At 41.0% G+C, this 21,945-nt stretch overlaps 1 protein-coding gene across 1 annotated transcript in view; it reads right to left on the bottom strand.

Moving 5' to 3' along the window:
* TBC1D9 (TBC1 domain family member 9) overlaps window positions 1–21,945 on the bottom strand; it is a 404,439-nt gene that overhangs the window by 107,722 nt on the left and 274,772 nt on the right. The window contains exons 7-13 of the mRNA XM_069242582.1: window positions 17,702–17,899; window positions 15,452–15,622; window positions 13,863–14,013; window positions 10,960–11,174; window positions 6,479–6,596; window positions 1,227–1,512; window positions 544–673 (exon numbers count right to left, since the gene is read on the bottom strand). Of these exons, the coding sequence (XP_069098683.1) occupies window positions 544–673; window positions 1,227–1,512; window positions 6,479–6,596; window positions 10,960–11,174; window positions 13,863–14,013; window positions 15,452–15,622; window positions 17,702–17,899 (1,269 nt within the window). The remainder of the gene's footprint in view (window positions 1–543; window positions 674–1,226; window positions 1,513–6,478; window positions 6,597–10,959; window positions 11,175–13,862; window positions 14,014–15,451; window positions 15,623–17,701; window positions 17,900–21,945) is intronic.

Here is a 21,945-nt window from a genome sequence, read left to right as displayed (position 1 = left end):
TTGAAAGAAGAAAGTGGTACCACCTATTTGACTACTGTTGCAAGGTGGGATGATTAGCTTTGCCAGTCTGGACCACAGAGCTTTTTTCTGTGCTTTATTTCTAAAAAGGCTGGATTCGTCCAGTTGACAGCCTTTGAGTGTAATGAAGAAGTGAAGAAATTGAACAGCTTTTAAGGTCAGGGGCATATGGGTACTTATGTTAAAGTGTAGGAACTGTCGCACTATTGCGATCTGCATTATTTGTAGCTTTCACTTAGATAAAAGAGAAACCTCCAAGGTACTGACCATTTGCATAAACAAGATGTGCTAGGGCAAGAGTGGTAGATGTCTGGGTCTTGGGCATGAATTACAGATGAGAGAAGATATGTTCTACTGTTTGTATGGTATGACAGGCATAAACACACATTTGTTTTGACAAGAAAACCTGTCAGCTGATGTTAGATACCTGTTCCACATCTATACCAGGCACAATTGACACCAAATTTTGTACTTAAAGCATCATCCTCATGAACCATTTTCTGTGCATCTTGTTATAAGACTTACCTCATAGGATGTCCGGATGAGTCTGAAGATATCTACTTCCTGGCTGGGCTTCACATCATCACTCAGGAGTGAATGCAGGTGAGGGATGGGAGGCAGAGTGCTGTCTTTGTTTGTGACACTATCCAAGTACCTAAGAACCATAAAATGGCATAAAAAACTAGTGAGTCAGTAAACAAACTCATCAGTGAATGAGAAACTAAAACAGACGATTAATGCAACAGAACTCGTTTGACTAACATTTAAACAATTTTGAAGCATCCAATAAAACTTTAGTTTTCATCAAGAGCAAAATTGTTTAATTTCTTGCAAACAAGTAGTTTGGTTAAATCTGTTCTGGCCAAGTCCACAAAGGGCACCAACAGATGTGCAAGGCTACTGAAAGCAGTATCCTACGACAAACTATTCATCTACGGTGCCCTTCACTTCAACCGAATCTCCAATCATCCACCAGATTGCTGAGCTGGCAGAGCCAGAGCCAGGCTCTTGTGGGATTCTTGCTATTCCAACCTCACATAGGCAGCCTCTATATGTCCCAGTTAGCACTCTTTGAGCCAGACTGACAGTCACCATTTGCCTTGATAAAGTTATTGCTGGCCATTAATGCATTTATGTACAGACAGTGGTTCAGAACACGGAAACTGAGTGAGGGATTTGAAGCCAAGCCCATAAGTTGATTATTTTACCTTCCAAGGACTGTCATGGCTTCTCCATCGTCTTTGCACTCCAGAAGCTTGTCCACGTTGGCCTCTAGCACAGCAAGTGCAAGCTGGAAGATCACCTTGATCCCTTCGTAGAAGAAGCAGTCCACCACCACCACTGCACTTTCAAAGGGCATGACACTGAGGAACAGTGTGAGGAACCAAGACAAGGAGATGGTGGCAATAACCCCCAGGTCCTGCATGCAGTCATAGAGCTGGGGGACATAGTCTCCGGCCAGCTCCTCAAACACCCCTTGATCTACCAGGGCTCCTGTGAATGCAAACAGGAGCAAATAATTAGATAAAATAAGATTAAGATTACATTTTATTTATGCAATTTATCTGTTACACAAATTAATTTATCACCAGTAATACAAATAACTAAAACACGTTCTTAGAATCATTTTTTACAGATTAACGTAACTGCCTAGTTCAACTGCCAATTCCTCATTATGCATTGTCGTTGTGGCTGGGAAAGTCAGAATTTCGAAATGTGGAAATAAACATTTTATAAACTTGCTGCGCTAAAGAACAGTAAACAATACAATAGCACATGGGCTATCGTGCATTAAACATTTAAAGGATACAGACATTTCCTTTCATTTAATTCCAAATGACAAGCCACACTTGGAATGGAGGAGATACTTTCAATATCTTAGCCCTCAATCAGATAATTCATATACAAAAACATTTTGGATTTACCCAAGGTAGATCTGGTGAGATTAAGTGAAGATTTATTATACAAATGCTTCTTTACTTTAACCAGTGGTATCTGCAGTAGCATATGTTTCAAATAATGCTGTGAAGGAAAGGGATCCCAATTTGAGACCCATCCATAGCACACATGCAGGTTTCTATAGCAATTTATCTGACTTCTTTAAGCCCAATCTCTGTATGGGTTTGAATCTAATCTCCTTGTAAAATCTGGATGAAATTTTAGTTAGAATCCTGCTGGAGAGAGATTGCACAACTTTAAATATTTTTTTACTTGCCATTATGTCCCAGCTCACATCTCTGGGCCTGGGTCATTTGGCTGCAGGCACTAAAGATGCTTCCAGGTGCACCCATCAGAAGTCTTCCAGGAAACCCATAGATCACTAAACAATTCTGCATTGGTGAGACTTTACTGTTAAAAGCTGTTATTAGTAGAGCCAATAATAAATCCAGAATTAAATTTAGTAAAGCCCTTCTACCTGAAAGGACCTCCTTGATGGCAACTAAAAATGTCCTAAGCAATTTAAAGTCAAAGTGAAGATGCCTAAATATTTGTAGGAGCTTACACGTTCCACTATATACTTTCAGATGACCAAGAGAAATTTTGTATTTGCCCCAAGAAATCATAACTTTTAAAATGTATTTACAGTTGAGTGATTTTGAACACTAAGTATGCAAAGCTAATAATTTCCTCAGGACTGATAAGGCAGTATAATCCATTAACAAGCATTTATCAGCATAAAGCAAGGAACATGAGCCCCATCTATTTTAAGTGAAAAAGAGTTTAGTTCGCAAAGTTTGAGAGTAGATCAGCCAAATAAGAAGTGAATAATTTAGGGGTCTTAAGGCTGTCTGGATCCCAATCTTTTGTGACTGACAGTAGCAGAGATCTACCTGCATTATGAGATAGATGAAGGGCACAAAAGACTGAGAGGAGACCTGGGGAAATTGTAATTTTTGGGCCCACCATTTCACCTTTGATTTTAAGATCATTGTCAAGAGGTCATCTGGCCCAGAGATCTGAATTAATTGCTGCTATATTAATTAATTTAGAGTACAAAATTGCATTGTATTTCCTTATCTTGTACAAAAGTTAAATCATTACTATTTTCACCCCGACCACTATAGAGATTTATCAGGTGGGCAATCCAGACGCCCTTCAGTACAATAAAAAGAAGCACATTTGTTCCTTCTAATGAGCCACCTTAGTATAAAAGTCATAATGTTTTTAGATTAACTGAATATGTTACATTTATCAGAAACTTGGAACTGTAAAACGCTTGCTATTTTCCCCTTATCAGAAGCCTATATTCTACTGCAGTCACTTTTGTTTTTACAATGACACTTGTATCGTACTCACATTCTGCCATTATCTACAGTTTCTTTCGTTTGCTTTTTAGCTCTAACAGAAACTATCATACTGTTTTTGATGTCTAGACGGTGTCTGTACCTGTGTGCATTTAAATGTAATACCCAGTTTTAACAAACAAAAAACAAGCTTCAACTCTATTAATTGTATTTCCATACAAGACAAGTTTATCCTCAGAAACTTCAAGATCATACATCTTTAAAGTAAAATCTTGCATGTGGGAGTGTTGCATTATCAAATTCACATCCAACTTAGTTTTTAATCTTCGTGGATACTCCACTGGTCATTGGAAGAACACAAGCTTCCAAGAGGGAAGAACTCACCAAGACACTACCAGATACTGGCCTGTGGTCCCTTCCTTCATGATGGAGAAAGTAAAGCCAGGGAAAAAATATAACCAATAGGACCATTTTGGGAGGTGAATCGAAAAGTAGGTCCTGGCAGAATATTAGGAGGGCTGTGGCCCTCTAGGCTAATCAGCCCTAGTAAGCCTAATAGATGACTCATCTCTAAAGTAAATTTCAAATTTACATCCAGGGGAATCTGAGCTGGAGGTATTGTACAGGCACCTAATAGCTGTATCATAGTGGCATCCGCCATTAAAGGGTTGTATTTTAGATTAAAATCACCTACAGCAATTATCAATGAGCATACACAATGTTTAGTTATCTTAGTTATGTCAGATTTAATTAAATGCAAGCATTTTTCTAAGGACATTGTAATCACAGAACGGACATTGTAATCACAGAACGTATATATGTAAATTTATCAAACATATTTCTTAGGTTTGATTCTTTCAATGCAAGAAAATAAGCTCCATAATATCCATGGATATTCAGAAAGAAAACGTTTACAAATCCATAGTGTTTTAGTTGACACAAGGATAACATCCCTATTGACAACCACCCCATATTTTTCTTAATGGCCTGTTTACGTATTACTGAAAAGACTTAAAATTGGAAAACTCACAGCCAATTCTCCTCCAGTAATAAAAAGTAATTATGCACCAAACACCCCCTTTTACAAAACCATGAATGTACCCCACTAGAAGATTTAGATGATGGAACTGCCCCCACTGCATAGCATGCAACACCACTTTAGTGGCAATAATCATTAAAATCCGGACAATTTTACAACAGAATACCATATAGATTGTTGTAAAGAACAGAATGTGTAATGGACACAAGTTGTTATTTCTATTATAAATTACTATACCTATGTTTTCCATTTCTGAAAGTAGTGCAATATTGGTATACTGTTTGTTAGTGCTGGTTGCTTGAAGACTGCTTTAAGAAAAGACCTCCTTGAGTGTCCATGACTGATTTACTCTGCCGAACATTTTGAAGTCCAAGAAACTACACTTGATGTGATACACTTTTTTACTATGCGTTAGGCCATTAGAGAGGAAAACAAAGCTTTGGTGACTTGTTTTCCATGAACATTTATTACAAAGTCAACCAGATGTAATTTAGTATTTCCTTTACTGACTGATTTAGTGGTTGTAAGTTCTTGGTACTTGTCCTTCTTCTGTAAATGTCTAAATATATTGTAGGATAATTCTTAAAGGATGTGTTGGCTTTGGCGATCCCATTTCTAAGTCTGGCGTAAAGACCGTGTTATCTTTAAAATTATCGTTTTTTTTTTTACTTAGCCATTGCTTGGGAGGTTTAACTACACTTCTTCCTCTTGCTGCTCTTAATGGTGGAAAGTGACACTTTAATGGAGATCATTTTTGTGAACCTGAAGTTCCTATTCTGAATTAAATGTTTGCCCGTTAGTATATTATGCTTACATTTCCATATTTCAACCTTTAAATTTGTAGTCATCTTAACCCAAAGTGGGGACACTTGTAGTGGAGGAATTTTGCACAAATTTATTTTTGCTACAGTTTCTTTACTTCTGATTCTTTTCCTCATCTCTTTTTCCGATTCCAGTACAATAAAATAATAAGTTACTAAATTCTCCGAGAGTCCCAAACCCTAAGCTCTCTTTTTCATCAACACTGGCTGGTTGGAAATGTACTAATGGACTAGTGCACACAGAGCAAGATTCCTCTTGCCTTCCAGTATGCATGTCCAAATTGTCTTGCTTTTTGTATATTTATCAGATGATTTAACAGACTGGGACTGAAGCATGAAAGGTTATTTTTAATTGATAAGTTTTCTGAGGTACTTTACATTAGAAGATACTTGATTTTTATGTACAGACAGCAAGGGCACCAAAATGCCTTGAAAAGTGCCCTGTAGGAAGAGAAGGATATCTGGCATTGTGAACACAGGTGTATAGGTAATGTTCAACCCTTTTGCAGATTCCTTTCCAAGCTGAATTTCTTAAGGGATGCAATTCATATTTGGAGTGAGGGGGTAGAAAAAATTAATCAAATATCATACATTCAGATTGAATATTTGAGCCATTGTTTAGTAATTAAGTATTTCAACAGAATGAAGAACAGAGACTGGGACCCGTTGCTAACACTATGGAAGGTAGGCTCTCTTCCCAATAATATGGCAAATCTGTGGGGCCAAACAAAGTTTCTGAAGGCAGTGACTGGGTAATGATCTGTTGAAACTCCTAGTGTTTAATTGCATTTTAATACCCCAGGGTGTCTTTACCTTACATGAGGTGATTTAAAATTTTAGTCATGAAGTGCAGAATTGAGTTCACTGATGAATTAATTACTTGCTTTGTCTCAGGTTGCAACTTTTTTGGGGGATTCTCAGTATGTCATGTCATATTATTCTGGCTCTTTTATTCAGTACCTCTTCTTAGGTCTTACAGCACACTTTTTCAAAAATGTTATATTTGCTCTTTACTTTGCTGTGGCCATAGTTTATCCTGACACAGTTGACCCGCATCTATCAACTGGTGAACACCGTGAACAGCATCTATTTCAGATTAGTAATACAACATGAGAAAAAAACAAGCTGTTTTGATATTATGCAATTTCAATGTATGCAAGTTAATTTTCTCTTTTCCTATGTTTTAACATAATTCCATAGAAGCGTGAGAGGCCTACATTTCCACACCTATTTAGGTGTTAGTGATCCCAAAACCTGTACTCACAGATTCAAATTCTGTTAATGACCAAATGTCAAAAGTTAATTTTAGATGAGAAATGTTGACAGTTTTCTAGAAGCTGCCTTTACTAACTTACCGACAACTCTTGTGTTGTAGTAATCTGGTAGCATCCTCTCGCATAAGGCAACAAGCAGCCAGAACGCCTCCTCCTCTTTGGCATAGAGAAGCAAAACCGATGTGACAATGTTCATAGCCTACAAAGAAAGACCAGATATCTTCACGCGTGGAAAATATTGACATGTCAGTCATATTCATATTCATATTATGTGAAGCAGGTGAGATTGTGAGCGAGAACTGCTGAGATCTGGGGATGGTGTCTCTCAAGCAGCCAGTTTCCCGAGGGTGAGAGAAAATGATATGAAGTGTGAGCACCTTGTGGAAGAGCGTTGGGTCTGACTGTGACCTGATATCCTGTTGACCTGCGGAGTTGGGGATGAAATGTGTCTGGCTGCTCAGTAGCTGACTGCCATGGAAGGAGAAGTTCAACTGCTGAGCCGAGAAGAAGGGCGGTCCAGAAGAGTGGACTGTTTGTAGGAGAGTAATACAAGGGCATAGTTATTGATAATGCAGCAAGTGCAGTGGCACTGGGACCCGACGGTGTTAGGGGTTCAATGCACCCAAATAATGGCTATATGTTGCTATTCAGCTTCAGGGCAAGCAACTATTTACCAGTGCCACCATTGTTATGCAACTGGAGAGGCCAGAATTGACTCTAGTCTTCCTGAATGTCTCTCCGGCTTCCTGGTGGTTTATACCATAAGCAATGTCGGCCTAATCAACACACTACCGCCCTCTGCCCCCGCATGCCAGCTATACCAACTGCCACCAAAGAGGGACAATGGACTTGTGCTTCTGCACACCAAGACTGGAAACCCACACCACGATCCAGAGGACCGAAGCCAACTCCTGAGAATAGTGTGGCTCGTCTAATCAGAGCCAACATCTCCGGAGCAGCTGCCCTTGCACCCCACCCTGTACGGAGGGAGGGCTGGGCCACCTGGATGAGTAGCTGCATTCACCAGCAGCTCTAGTGCTGGAAATAGAGGAGCAACAGGTGCTGGGATACTTTGGAACAAGTTAAAAATTATAATGAACAACAAGGTTGCATGCTGAGTGTTTTTCTTGAAGTATGAGCTTTGTGATTAAACTTAGCCAAAGATAAGTTGTAAGTTTGTTAAGTGAAAGAGGCCAGAAAACATTTTCTTGACACTGGTACTTATTATTTAATCATTTAAACCTATATTGACATTTTTCTCATGCTGTAAATGACAGAACTATAAGCAGCAGTTTTTACGAAAGTGTCTTGGAAATTCTGTATAAGTTCACATTAGATTATGCTGTGCTCTGGTCGAATATATCATGCTTTGTTCTGCCACGTCCTTTCACCTGTGGCACTTGTCTTCTTCTCACTTTAGGGTATGCGTCTGTGCAGCGCGTACAAGAAGAACAACTGCATCACTCTTTGTAACTCACCTTCTACTTAGGAGTCCTTCTATTGTCACTGTTAGTATTCTGCAAACCACCAAAACACGTATTTATGCTCTTCAGATTGACTGAATCAGTGCAAATACGAAGTCAGGAATCGTGCACTGTTTTATGATGCATGTTCTGTAATTGCAATTACATAGAGATTCATGATGCTGACACAGCACCAACGCACCCTGCAGAGGGTAGCAAGCTACTATGTACAGTGTGCTTGGTTGGCAGGGCCTGGGTTTGTATTGCAGGCTATGTACGGGTGTTTGTGCAGTGCATGATGACCAGACCTGTGCTCTCCTAGTGTTACATCTCAGTGTAATTCAATACATACTAAAGCAAAAAGGAGTAAGAGGCAGAATCTTTGAGCTTATAAGCATTTGTGTTTTGGTGGAAGGGCGTGGGAGTGCAGTGTGAACTGTGTTGGACTCGTTTTAATGCTATGTGTGATAGACAGAGGATGTTTGTGTTGTGTGACTGCAAATGTGGATCTGTTCTTAAGTATGGGCTCTAGTAAAGTAGAATCAGAGCTCGTGCCTGCTAACCTTAAAATACAATCAGTTCCAGGTCATGATTAGGCATGAATGTAGGTTCTGTGACTCCCATATCTCCTTGTGAAGAGGGAAAAACTAGTGTGCTTACCAAACAACACACGTTGAAGAGCTATAAAATTAAAATACATTTGTAATTCTTCTTTGAACTTTGGTTAGAGAAAGTAGAAGAAAAAAAAACAATAACAAAAAAACCTTGACCAGAACTTCTCTTTAGCAACAACTTTGGGTTCTCAATAAAAGTGGCACATTAAAATCCCTATTATTTCCCTGAATTACTGTAAAACTGTGCACTATAAGGAGGAGAGCTAAGAGTGAGTCTGTTAAACATGGTACGGCTCTGGGTATTATCCAAAGAAAGTACCTGGAGTACTGTGGGAAGAATAGATTTTGCAATGTATCTGAATTAACAAAAGTACATTTATGAACGATATAAAAAGGAGTATTCTTATCCGAGTCTACCTTTATCAAAAACAGAGTCTTGAGTGACTCTGGGTATTGTCAGTAGCACAGGACAGGGTGACAGGCATCCCAATATTTCTGGTTATTGTGGATAGTAAATCTCTGAGGGATTCTAGATAACTATAATAAGACCTCCGAATCACTGGATTCTCAAGAGTAAAGCTAAGAGTGAATTTTGGTACTAGCATGAATAAAGCATTTTTATCATAATTCTCAAAGAAGTATAGTCAATTCTCATAGTGTTGAATGTTGGAGACTTTGGGCATTTTGTCTGAGACTACACGAGTACAATGAACAGGAAGAATTGAAAAACAGACCATTTTCATTTGTGAAAGTCACTACGATCTAGCTGTTCCACAAATAACAACCAGAAGTGGCTCTGCTGTGGTCGTTTCAGGTGATGCATTATCAGCACAAAAAAACACAATTAATGGAGAATGTGCATACTAAAAAGTCACTTAGATTACCAAATCATATTTCCACCACAATTCACCTACATACTCGAATATGTGCTTCAAACGCATTACTGGACATTTTTTGCCAATTTATCACATCATCACTATCTACTTCCCCTTCCACACAAACACAAAGACTTGCACTTCAGGTATTTCCTTGGCGGTGACACTTGCTCATTCACTAACAATGTGATTTTTTAAAAATACTTATCGTTTTAGTGAACAAAGATCACTGTCCGGCACCTCTAGTCTGAAAACTGTTCTAGCACCACTGGCATCCGCAAGTCCATTTGCTCCTCTATGCTACTCCTTCATTCTTGCAGTCAAGCTAAACAATCAACTGACCTGGACATTTCCTGTGAACTTTACAACAGATTTATGCGGCAACTTTAACTATAACCCTCCTTAAAGAGAACTGACTAGGAACGGAAATATTCCCTGACGTACAGGTCACATAAACCAGGGAAGCTTCTCACCTGCACCAACTGCAAGCCCCCACCTGCGCTTTAATCTGGCCCACAAACTTTACTCCTGGTAACAGTGTAGGGCCACACTAGCTTCCTGGGAAGCCTTTGACTGCTCGACTTTGCAACCTTGAGGGCCAAAAGCGGAAACGGTGTAGTTGGCCCTGCTTGCAGATCCATATAGTAGGACAGACCCTAGGACATCACAGGAAAACCACCTCAACCAACACAGTTAGGCCAGCAGTCCCTACTTGCCCTGTTGACCCCCAAATGGGGTTTGACAGTGATCCACTCGCGGTCTGGCTTTCCACACCTGAGATAGTACGCAAGGTCAAGATAACAAAAATAATACAAATTTAGAGAAGTTAAGAGCAAGTTCAAACAAAGTAAAAATATGGAAAATAGTATTGCAGCTGTAATTTTTGTTATCATGAGTAAAGCCAGGGTCAGTGCCCTGTTTAGAATCACGTTTGGTTGAACGTTAGGGCGAGGACTGGTTAATGTATTTCACAGTGAGCGTGCCTTATTATTTCCCCTGAAAACATTGCTCTATCAGTTGATCCTATATTGTCTATTGTCATGTTTTGCAATTTAACATTTCAGTCCGCATTTTGGGTACTTAGGTAGCACAACGATCATAACTGTTTGTTCTCACCTTTTGGCTCAAACTAAAACTAGTTCAAACCATGTTTTCAAGGAAATATTTTTTATTCATAACAGGAAACAACAGAACACATCAATTACAAAATGTCAGTAGTTTCTTTCAAATGTCAGTCAACGCAAGCAACACTGATTTACAGAATGGACACATAGGCAAATGGGTATTCGAATAAATTGGATACCAGTTTTTTATGAACAACAACAGTGATCTATAGTGTGAGGCAGTAGAAAGTCATAAAACATTTTAAGGAAGTGCTTTTCACAATCCTACACAGGAACCTGTACACTTGCAGTGTGAGTGTGGTTTATCCCATCCAAGGACAGGTCTATTTTTTTTTTATTAGAATGAAGGAATGTGAAGGCAGGGTCTAAATGCTTAAAAGATGATGGAGACAAGGAACGTAAACACCAACATCATTTACCTACACAGTGCAGAATACATAATAGGTATAAGTAAAAAAAAGTAGTGCTTACAGAACCTTTACCTACCTGACAATATCCTATGTTCGGATTTCTGAAAGCATAGGCAGTGAGCACTCTCCGCAGGGCTGCAATGCCCATCTCGTTCTGGAACGCAGGATGCTCTGGCAGAGAACGGTGCAGATCTCTCTCAATCTCTTCAGTGGCCAGGTTATACTTCCCCATGGACTTCTCCACCAGCTCCTCATAGTAGCCCGGATGTGTGGCCATCTCATTAATGGCCCCTAGAAGCATAACACATTAGCAAGAGAAGTAGGTGGGTGTGAGGAGTACTATAACATTAGCTTTTAGCGGGGGCGTAGCTTCAGGAGTGTTTCTGGTGTGTAATACCCCCTAATAAATGTATTTTCTGATAATCAGCTAGGTACAAGTGCTTTCAGTCGGGTATGGGGAGGTGTCTTTTGGATTATACTTGGAATTTTTATATACACACAGTCAAAAGGCACATATATGTTCTCCCTCTCCGTTTTGAAAGTCCTTACAAATGTTGCTTGTTTTACGGCATGCTGTTTTTTCTCTCTTTCTACTCCTACCAATCCACATTCCTCTCCCTTCTCACTGCTCCTTAGGCCCATCTCATGCACCTCAGGGCCGGACTGGTCGTAGCGGGCATTGGGTTTTCTGGGGAAGCTGGAAGGGTGGGGGCCGGTCCTGCAGCACTGGGGGCCGGTGTTGTGACTGGGGACCGGGTTTGCTGAGGTACTGCAATATCGGCCCCCAGTAACAAAAGCAGCAGCAAGCTCACACTTGCACACTCAACACCGTCCCCCCCACACACCCCAGGGGCTGGTCCGACAAATTAGCCAGGGCTGCTTTGGGTTTCCAGTCCGGCCCTAATACACCCTGTTTATCGTGTAATGTATTTTAACATTATATGCATTCCTGATTGTTAGAAAATCTGAAGTTCACACCCTCCCCAATTGTACTGACCAATGTATGCCCCTGGCTTTCAAACTGTAGGGCTCTCATCTCCACTCCTTTGGAGGGAACAAAGGATGTTGGGGGGTGGGGGGTGGAGGGCTAGGCTTTGGCAAGGAGTAGGACATTTACATTTTACAAATTGATTTAAATATATTGGCAGCTTCAACTGGAAGTTAGCGTTGATGTGTTGGGTATTGTGGACTTCGGGACAGTGTTCTATTCAGTTATCCCAAAATTGCCCACTGTTTATACACACTTAGTTTGCTAACCCCGCCAAGTGGTACAACCTGTATTGTAATTCATATTGTAGTTCATGCTACATGTTGTCTCTGAAATGAAACACAGGATGTTGAGCCGACGCAGAGACTTTAACCTTGTTCCCCAGCTCCAAAGTTGGCAGCTCTGGCCATAACGTCACATCCTCCTGGATTTATCCACCACATTCAGCACTGTCAACCATCATGGGCTCCTTTGTATTCTTGATCTACGCAGAGGATGTGAAGGAACAGTCCTCAAATGGTTTTCCTCTTACCTACCCAACCATTCCCAAATTGTGAAAATGGGCAACTCATTCTCAAGACCAGTTAGCATTCACCAAGGTGTCCCCAAAGGTTCAATCCTCTCCCCAACCCTCTTCGACCTCTACCTAGAACCACTATGTGTGATTCTAGGAAACTCTGGGATTTTCTTCCACCTCTACGCCGATACCCAAATAGACAAGAAAATCTCATCCCCAGAGCACGTTGCCCTGCTTTCAAATATGCTCTTAAAGACTAAAAACTGGATGTCCAACCACCATTTAAAACTCAACCCAAATAAAATAGAATTTCTTTCGATCTCACTTTCAAAAGCAAAAACGCCTGTACAAGAATGGATGGCCAACTTTTCCACCTTCATAGGCTGCCCGCCACTGTCATGAGTGCCAGATCAATCGGCATCACCCCGGACAATCATTTTAATCTTCACAGCCACATACCAGCCATGGCCAACAGCCCACAACACCAACATAGGGGCATCAGACAGACAAATGATTGCAGAATAAGCCCTAAAAACTGTGGTACAGTCTCTTGTTTTCTCTAGACTAGACTATGGAATTGCCCTCCTCTCCGGCATTCTCAAAGTTCACCTAGGCCCACTGAGAGCAACAATACATGCTGCAGCACGCTTTGTCTTAGGACTCAAGACATTTGACCACATTTCCCTTGCCCTGCTAACCCTCCAATGGCTCCCCACTGAAGCACAAGCCCAATTTAAAATCCTTTGCATCACCCACAGAGCGCTCCACTTCTCCTCTCCCTCCTATCAAAATGAGAAACTGAAAATCACCAGAGCAAACAGGCATTCCAGAAATGCCCATTTCCTGCTCCTGGAACCCCCCCACCTTCAGGTGAGAATGATACATCAACCAGTCCTTCTCTGGCAGCGCCACTAAAATCTGGATCGCTCTGCCTCCCTCACTGTCTAACCACCTGCCTGGGAGCCTTCAGAAAGGACCTCGAGTTCCTCCTATATGGTTAATTCAGCCTCAACCAGACTTATTTACTTTCTCCAATGAGCCCTGATCTTCCTTTGTTTAACTCTTCATGTTCTTTGCCCTTTTGTTGTAACTGTCTCTTGTGGTAAATCCTGTATACATACACTGATGTAAACGTCAGAGTTCAACTACTATTAATGTAACCTGCTCTAACCCTGTATTCTGTGTGTTGTAATGTGCTCTGATGCTTTCAGGCCAGGGCTGTACTATATAAAATTGCACAAATAAAATAAATTAAATTTGACAAATCTTTCCATAGTGTCAGTAAATGGTTTTGAAGCTGCTGTTTTTCTTAGTTGCAAGGCAAAAAAGGTGTAAGTATCACTGCACTTTAGTTCATTTCTGACTCATCTAGTGCCTTGCCAACCTGTGTTCCCAGTGTGAGCGCCCACAGGTGTGTGAGTTAACATTGCTATTGGCAGCACACAATGGAAAGTGAGAATCTGTTATTGCTCACCTGAAAGAAGCAGCCAGAGCTCCCCTCGCATGCTTTCTGGGATGCCCATCAGTACCAGCTCTCTGGTCTTCTCCGTCCGGTACATGCAGATGCCTTGGCCATACTCTGCAAAGTGAAGCTTCCATGCCTGCTCTTTCAAAAACTCCTTGGCCTAAAGAATATTGAAAAGTATACTTTACTTCAAGGACAGTCATACTTTTCACTGTAGATAATCTGGTACTTGAATAATTAGTGAAGCGAAAAAAGAGGAAAATAGGTGGTCACAAGTACAAATGCAATACTAAGATAAGTATGTTCAGTTTAGCTACTTTCCAAAAGAGTAATGTTGCATGTGAGTCAAAGATGCCAAGAGGCATGGCTTTCTTGGCCGAGGAAAAAAAGCTTAGCTAGCTGTTACTCTATCCAAGCCTGAGGCAAAATATCTTTGCTCAGTTTCCACCCTCATGGTGCTGTGTCCAACATCCATGTTCACTTGATTACATTGTCAGTTACAGAGCATGGATCAGTTATCTATGTCCACCTCCTGAGGAAACAAATTGGCCAGAGGAACAAGGTCAGAGTGGCAAGAAAGGTCAGCTTTTCAAATGCCTGTGCATGCTTTTCTTTGGCATATAGAATAATTTCCCCTACAAAATATTCGCCTAGAAGTCAAGAAGGTAGCCAAAAGGGTTGAAGAGGCAAGCCTATAGGGGAAACAAGGAAATCCTGGGGTAAGGCAAAACATTGGTGAGCTAGAACCCTGATGGCAAATCTCCTTGAGAAACAGGGAAGAGCCCAAAAGAAGGCTCCCTGGAATTAGTTCAATGCAATAAAATAACTCCTAAATTAAGAGTTCATCTTGGAAAACATCAAATTATTAGGGGCGTTTGTCAACAATGCGACCCAAGGCAGCAAGGTTAGGGACATCTGTCTGTCTTAACCTGGAGACACTAAAAAGTAAATACCATATTGTAATGCCAATTTCTCGATGGAAGTGGGACTGCTAATTCAGCCTGGACATTACGGAGAATCTGACATGAACAGACTGGAAAGCAAAGTGGGCAAACCGTTAGTTGCTCTGAGACATCAAGCTGAGAGGAGGTGACTGCATTCTGATGGTCCTCTGGGGAAGATACAGCCTGATCACAACTGGCCCAGAACATCAGTCCAATTTTCCTCAGCTGAAAATTCCCGCTGATAAAATCAAAGAAGCTGAGAGTACAGCTTGACCCTGTCTCCTACCACAGTCCCTCCTATGGCACAGAGAAACATGGAAGATTCCCCCCTACCAGCACTCAACCTCCCCTGCCCCCTACCGTACAGTGGTAAGGTAAGCAGGAGTGATAATTGGCATGTAATAGAGAATACTGTGTTTAATATGACCAGGGAAAAGTAGGTCCACATAGTTGTTTTCCCCATTTCAAGAAAAGTAACTTGTAATCTTTAATTCCTATCACCAGGTTTCTCCACAACTAAATCTGCCTAACCAGGGCCCTAGAATTTATAGTATACATTACACACTACTTCAAGGTGGGAGGAAGCAATACATTACCCTGAGCAACTAAGGCACATTCAGTCCCCTCAGAAAGAAAGTTAAGCAGTGAAGTTACCAGCTTGGGGTTGAATTCTTCTGGTGACCTTCTGCGGTACATGTTCATGAGGGTCTGCGTGGCTGTCGGGGCGCCATTCCCATTCAGGTTGTATTGCAGTTCTCCATCACTGCCTGAGGACAAGCCGCTCTGGGGACTGGAGGACACACCACTGCTCACCCTGGGGATCACCTTCATAGGGAAAAGAGGAAGTGTGTCATCTGCCGACAGATTCAAATGCTTCCATAAAGGCCTCATTCAATATGTAAACCACCCGAGAGAGGGAAAGGCATTCAGTGAGCAACATTCAGACATTCTGAGGCACAGCCGGACCTTCATTTGACTACCCCAAACAAAACTACCAAGCATAAGTAAATGGCAGAGGGAAACCATATGTTTGTGATTACATTTGATCATGTATTAGACTTTATTTACCAACAAAATGTAGATATATTTTTTTACAGGCCTGCTTTTCAACAGTTGTGAGGGAAAGCTTTATTTTCACCAGGACAGTTCCTCCTCACAAAGAATGCGAAGCAACCCAAATCAGAAAAATAAATAGCGGTGGACACAGCAGTGCCAGCCTTGTGATCTGAGAATCAATAACCACATAAGACGGAATTAAAAAGATAAAACTCCAAAGAGTTCATTGTGAGATAATTATGGAACAACAGCCAATGGCATCCTTGTGCCTATTAATAATACAGAGCTTCATTTGTGTGACTAATTGAGGCTTCTGACACGCGAGCAAAGAACTGGGGTACTGTCTCATGGGTCCCCACGTAACACCCAGTACAGCCACGAGGTTTTGTTATTGTTGATAGTGCCTTACAATTAGATAAACCACTCTGTCTGCCAAACTCACACTTTGACAGCCCAGAAGCCACTCCGACCCGGTAGAGAGGTCTAGCACTGCATCATTACAGAGCAACGTCGACAGAGGAAAACTGCTGATATCCCTTGCTTGCGAGTTGGTCCCCTGCCACTGAGTTTGCTAGTTCTGGTCTTAGGGATCAAGAAGGCAGCACCAGGACAGGAAGTAAACAGAGAGCCCTTATGGCTCACAGGGTACACCCTGTAGTGTTCATTCATCAGAGGTCAAAGGGTTAATCACGGCCACTACCAATAGCATTTTTGCGAACCAACATCCATGAGAGCAAGGAAACTTACAGGAGTAACATTAGACATCTTAAGTTGCGAGTGTCAGGCTAATGTATCTGCATACAGAGTGCGTGTAACCCTGTGCGCGAGGTGTGTCTGCAGAGGAAATGAAAGCCTGCTAGGTATTTGCAGACTGGTAAGAGCCCACATTGAAGATTTCCAGGCAGTCTTGCATGACGAACATTAGCCAGACTGCAAAGCTACAGGCCACCTATAAGAAGAGTGCCAAGAACCATGTAAGCAGGAATTCAGTCACATAACACTTCTTGTAATAGGTGTGAAGTGCTACAGAAATACCCCTGGCTTAGGTGCGTCAGTTTCACCTCGCACCAGCAAATCCTCACAGACCCTGGGACGTTTAAGGCTCACCAGTTGGAATTTGATTTGGGGATTGGGTGGGTACTCCAGAGCTAACACAATGCCATATAGGCACCTTTCCAGACCGCTCTTCCCCATAAGGCAGCACCATTGGAGGTGTTAGGTGTTAGCCTTCCAAGAGAGGTCTTCCTCTCCAGGCACACTCAGGTTCCGTCAGTGCCGTGTTTTGTACTTGAGAGGTCACAAAGTTTGGATCCCGATCTTGCAGAATTTTCATTTGTGCAGCTACAACTTGAAATGTACCCATGCACTCTAGCAAGAGGTTTTTGCTCCATTTCTCTTGTTCTGTCACAAGGATAATTAACTCTGCTTAATGTGGTTTTAATTTTAACACATTTCCAGGCACTCAAACACCTAGTAACATATACAATGAAGGTGTGAGCCACCCTACTTATGACTTTGGAAAGTTTGAGCAGAATCTACTTTTTAAACTCTATAAGGAATCTCGGCCTCTGCATGAATTTCAGTGGCTTCAGAGGGCGCCTTCATTTGCATACATCATAAAGTAGATGAGAGGGAGTGTTGCTATGTGGCCGGCTTCATGTTGTGTTTTTCAATGAATGTTTTACCTCTAAACTGAACAAAGGCCATCTGCCCCATCACGTGGCTCAATAGATGTCCTATAAAGATGAGAAGTACAACAGTAACTTTCGGCCCCCGCCCAGTTTCGATCCTGACAAGTACAGCGATTGGTGAAAACAAGAAAGGGTACTTGGATACTTTGCTTCCTACCTCTTCATCAGAGCTCTCACCAAAGTCCCTCTCGGAGTACATTTTAAGCGATGTTTGTTGCAAGAAGTCCGAGATCCTTTGCACAAGAAAGTCTCGATCCTTCAGGTTGGCAAAGAGGAAAGTCATCCTGTTCTTGGTGCTGATGGATAAGGGGCTGGGCAACACGCTGGAGCTGTCTGCCTTTTCCACAATTGTCACCTTGAAAAGAAGAACAAACAATGGGCATTGATCCTCAGGAGCAAATAATGCCAACAATGAAGACCTAAATCCAGGAAAAGTCAATACTAAAACAGTGAAGTGAAGTAAACAGAACCTGGATCTGGTGTACAAATAACAAGGGATTTGCATGGGTGGCAAAACAGACACATTCCATTTGCACTTCTTTGCTGGTGATTTCAGAAGATTGTCCAGCAATTTTGTTGTGGAACATGTATAAAGTAATTCAAGTAGAAATGTAAGTTATCTACCACCATGTCCACTGAAATATAATACAATTGAATATGTGTACACGGAGACGTACATGACTATGTCGAGGTGTTCTTCAAGTACATCCAAGCGCATTGAATGTTCACTGCTCAGAGTACCAGCACGTACATGGGATGGGAAAAGCACACTATCCAAGTGAAGAAGAGATGCTGAACATTCAGTTCAATCTGCCCTATTAAGAATTTTAGTTGCACTTTGTCTAAAATTTAAGTGAATGACAAAGCAGTTACTCTAAATCCTCCCCCATAAAAGCTCTCGTAGATGGCTCAAGACTATAACGTATGCTGAGAGTTTTTAATGACTGGTATAGCCATTTTCAGAGGTTATAATATTACAAGTGCGCCAACAATCCAGGACCCTGTACACAGTTTGGCCTTATCTAAAGAACCTCAGCCCCTGGTGTAGAAAGCACGGCCCATCCCATCGACCATACTCTTCCAACTTCGTATTATCCATTGAGTGATGATACTGTCACTCCTAGCATTAAAAAGAACAGCAGACTATCCACTTGATTTCCTAGTAGAGTTAAAGAATGGCTGGTTGCAGCCTACTTAAAGTTGTGTTTTCTTTTGTTCTAAACATTTTATTGGAGGTTAGAATCAATATTCAGAATTTTAATGAATTTATTTTACACAGCTTCACATAAGTAACACAATAACAGTAACAAACACAAATGATGTGGAAGTGCAGCTACAGTCCACCATACTAGATGGCTACAGTGCATGAACACACTGACACATTGCATCAGCATGTTGGTCTCATGGTGGCAAGAGGTAAGACTTCCATGATTGATGTGATAGAGATCAAATTTTGCTAATACATTAGTGGCGTAGAAGTTAGCATGTGGCAATTTACAAGGTTAATTTTAAAGCCTAACAGAAAAACTAACATGAAATGTAAAACGTGCACATTTGAATTGTGACTGCAATTGTGACCTCCATTCATTCTGGACATTGCATATTTGATTCAAATTGTACGGTGCGCGATAGGATTTATACGTATTAATTGCATTAATAATATGCATTTAGGCTTTCTTGACTAGATTTTAAGATTAATTTTGCAGCAGTAGTTGAAGAAATGCAAGCTTATTCTGTTCCTTTCAACCTGAATTAATCCCTATGTTGCTAATGTGTTGGTGAATGACTTATTGTATTAAAGTCAGAGAACATGTCTTGCTAAATAACAAGTTAACAATATTCGAACAAGACAGGAAGCTTTATTAAATTCTTATGAGAAATGTTAGTCATCCTGTGAGCTGTGGGAACGGATTGTATTGTAAAGTTGCAATCTCAAATAAATGTAATATTTTGGCTGAACTGTATGAATTAATCAAGATGACTTTGCACCTTCCCTGAGAAAATTCGGAATAGTTGCAAACTTGATTTCGTCAACGATCTCCCATTGGATTTTGATCAATTTGCGCAAGATGGGCCCACACAATCAACTAATCAGAAACAGATGAACATTTCTAGTTAGGGGAAGACGTTTGAAACTTGTAGTCAGTTATGGCTTGCTGGTGACTCATGATGTGGTGCTGCTCTCTCTTCTCCTGAAGTACCTTAGATGTTGACTGAAGAATAAAGTCATCCTTTCTAGCTTGCCCCATTTACTTATGCTGTTCAGTGCTAATATGTCCAACAAATTCTGAACTTCTGACCTGATCTATGTGCAGCTCATGTTCCTGATGCTGCTATCCATGGATCCTGAGACATTGTGAATGTTCTGTCTAGATGAATCTTTTCTGTCTGCTGTCCCATGAGGAGAAGTAGAATCTAAAAGTGGTTTCCTATTTCCTTTCCAGCTTAGATGATTACACCAGTACATTTTTTAGTGAGTTATCCTAATTAGATATTTAATAATTAGATTATTTTTCCAAATTATTTTTGTCTCTTTTTTGTTTTGCCCACATGTGTTAGTCGGTTCCCACACATGCAAGTCCAAATTCGTATTAGTGATGAGGGTGGCCCAGCCCCGATAAATGATCGATATTAATTGAATTTTGATTCACTGATGTCACCATCATCTGCTTTGAAATCCAATTCTAATGTGCATATTATAATTCTATTAACTTGTGTTATTTTCTTGGAGTGTTAGTGTTTAGTAGTATTGGTGTTTAGCAGGCTTAATCTTTTTATTTTAGATGTTTGGGTCAGCTTATGGTTTTCATGTATGTTTATAACTTAGTTTTGCGCACCATCTGTGTTACATTGATTTTGGGATTGTAATAAAGCTTTGAAACTTTATTCAGTTTGGAGTTTGACTTTATGGTTAAATGGGTCATGGTGTCTAGAATTGTTTATGTTTCCCATGTTATTGATTTGTGTAGAATGAATCTGATTACCACACTCCTCACTGAGTCCAAAGATCCAGTCAATTTCTAGTAGGTGGGATAAGGTATGGTGTCTCACCAGAGCACTTGGGGTTTCTGAACCCAAAGCAGGAAGAAGACTTCTGCGGGCTCTCCAGCAGATGCGAACATTTTTGTGAACTTTTACACGTGTGGACCCTGTACACCATGTCTTTCAGGTGCGTCGAAGACGGACAGAAAAAACCCACACATCAAGACATGGATCAGCTGCTGGCACTAGCAGCAGATTTTGTCATAACTAGGAAGAGAGTTTGCAATGACAGACTATGCTCGGTAGCACCAGCAACTATTGGGAAAGGAGGAGGCCTATTTGTTTCCTTGAGGAGCCCATTGCAATGTAGGCAGATATTCATAACCAGACAGCCAGCAAAAAAAGAGGCAAACATGTAGGTTCAAACTATTAACATGATATATATTCTAACAATGGCAGAGGTGCTTCACCTAGGCGCAGCTGAATCCAGAGTCACTGAGAAAAGAAAGAGCAACCTGCAGAGGGGTTCCTTGCCGACTGACACAACAAGGACATTTAGGATACAGCCTCATTGCCAACTATTTACTTTGAAGGGAGTAAGGTCCGCAGTATTCCTGACTCAAGGGCCAGAAACTGTGCCTCCCCTAACTACTGGATATATCCTAGTAACACTGAAGTGGATCTTGGTAATTGGCATTGAGCTCAATCAGCACCACCTTTTCTGAGCATGCGCATGTGCACCATAATCTTTAATGTATTTTCGCAACTTTCTGACTCATTTAAGACATTACAATCTCTTGTTCCCTGAAAGTCAAGCCCCTGCAAACTAACAGTACCTAAGCACCTCTAGTGCTTCTATTAACCCCAACCATCCTTGTGAACTCACATATCTGCTCACAAATGATCGCTCCCAATTCCTGTTAGTTCAATGTACCACAAAGAATCTACAGTGAATGCATGGAATGGTTTACTTCAGTGCCCTACAACAACAAATAACAATAACTAATGTCACTGGAATAACCACTATCCTTGGGTTCCAGAGCAGCGTGCTGCCTGGCATAAAGCACTTCAATGCCTCATCAGGGGTAGTAAGTGCTATATCAATATAATTACAACCAAAGTTAGCAAATTCCTCATCCACCTTCCTCTTATTTTGCCTGATATGCAAAATGTTTTCTTCAGTGAATGTGTGAGTGGGTGAATGTCCGTTCATAAAGCTGCCCGGACAGCTTTCGGCTCCAATGCCCTGCAGGAGCATGATTTTTGTTGCCTAAAGTGGGCAACAGGCAAGCTTTAACATTATAATTTCTTTGATGCTGTGGTGTTAAGTGCCAGCTCGATAACAGTGCCTATCATGATTAACTTACTTCTACAGCTCATACAACAGCACAGGATAATGAACACAAAAATAGTCAATTC

The sequence above is a fragment of the Pleurodeles waltl genome, chromosome 1_2, assembly GCF_031143425.1.
Source record: "Pleurodeles waltl isolate 20211129_DDA chromosome 1_2, aPleWal1.hap1.20221129, whole genome shotgun sequence".
Lineage (NCBI taxonomy): Eukaryota > Metazoa > Chordata > Amphibia > Caudata > Salamandridae > Pleurodeles > Pleurodeles waltl.
This window is presented reverse-complemented; position numbering and strand designations above follow the sequence as displayed.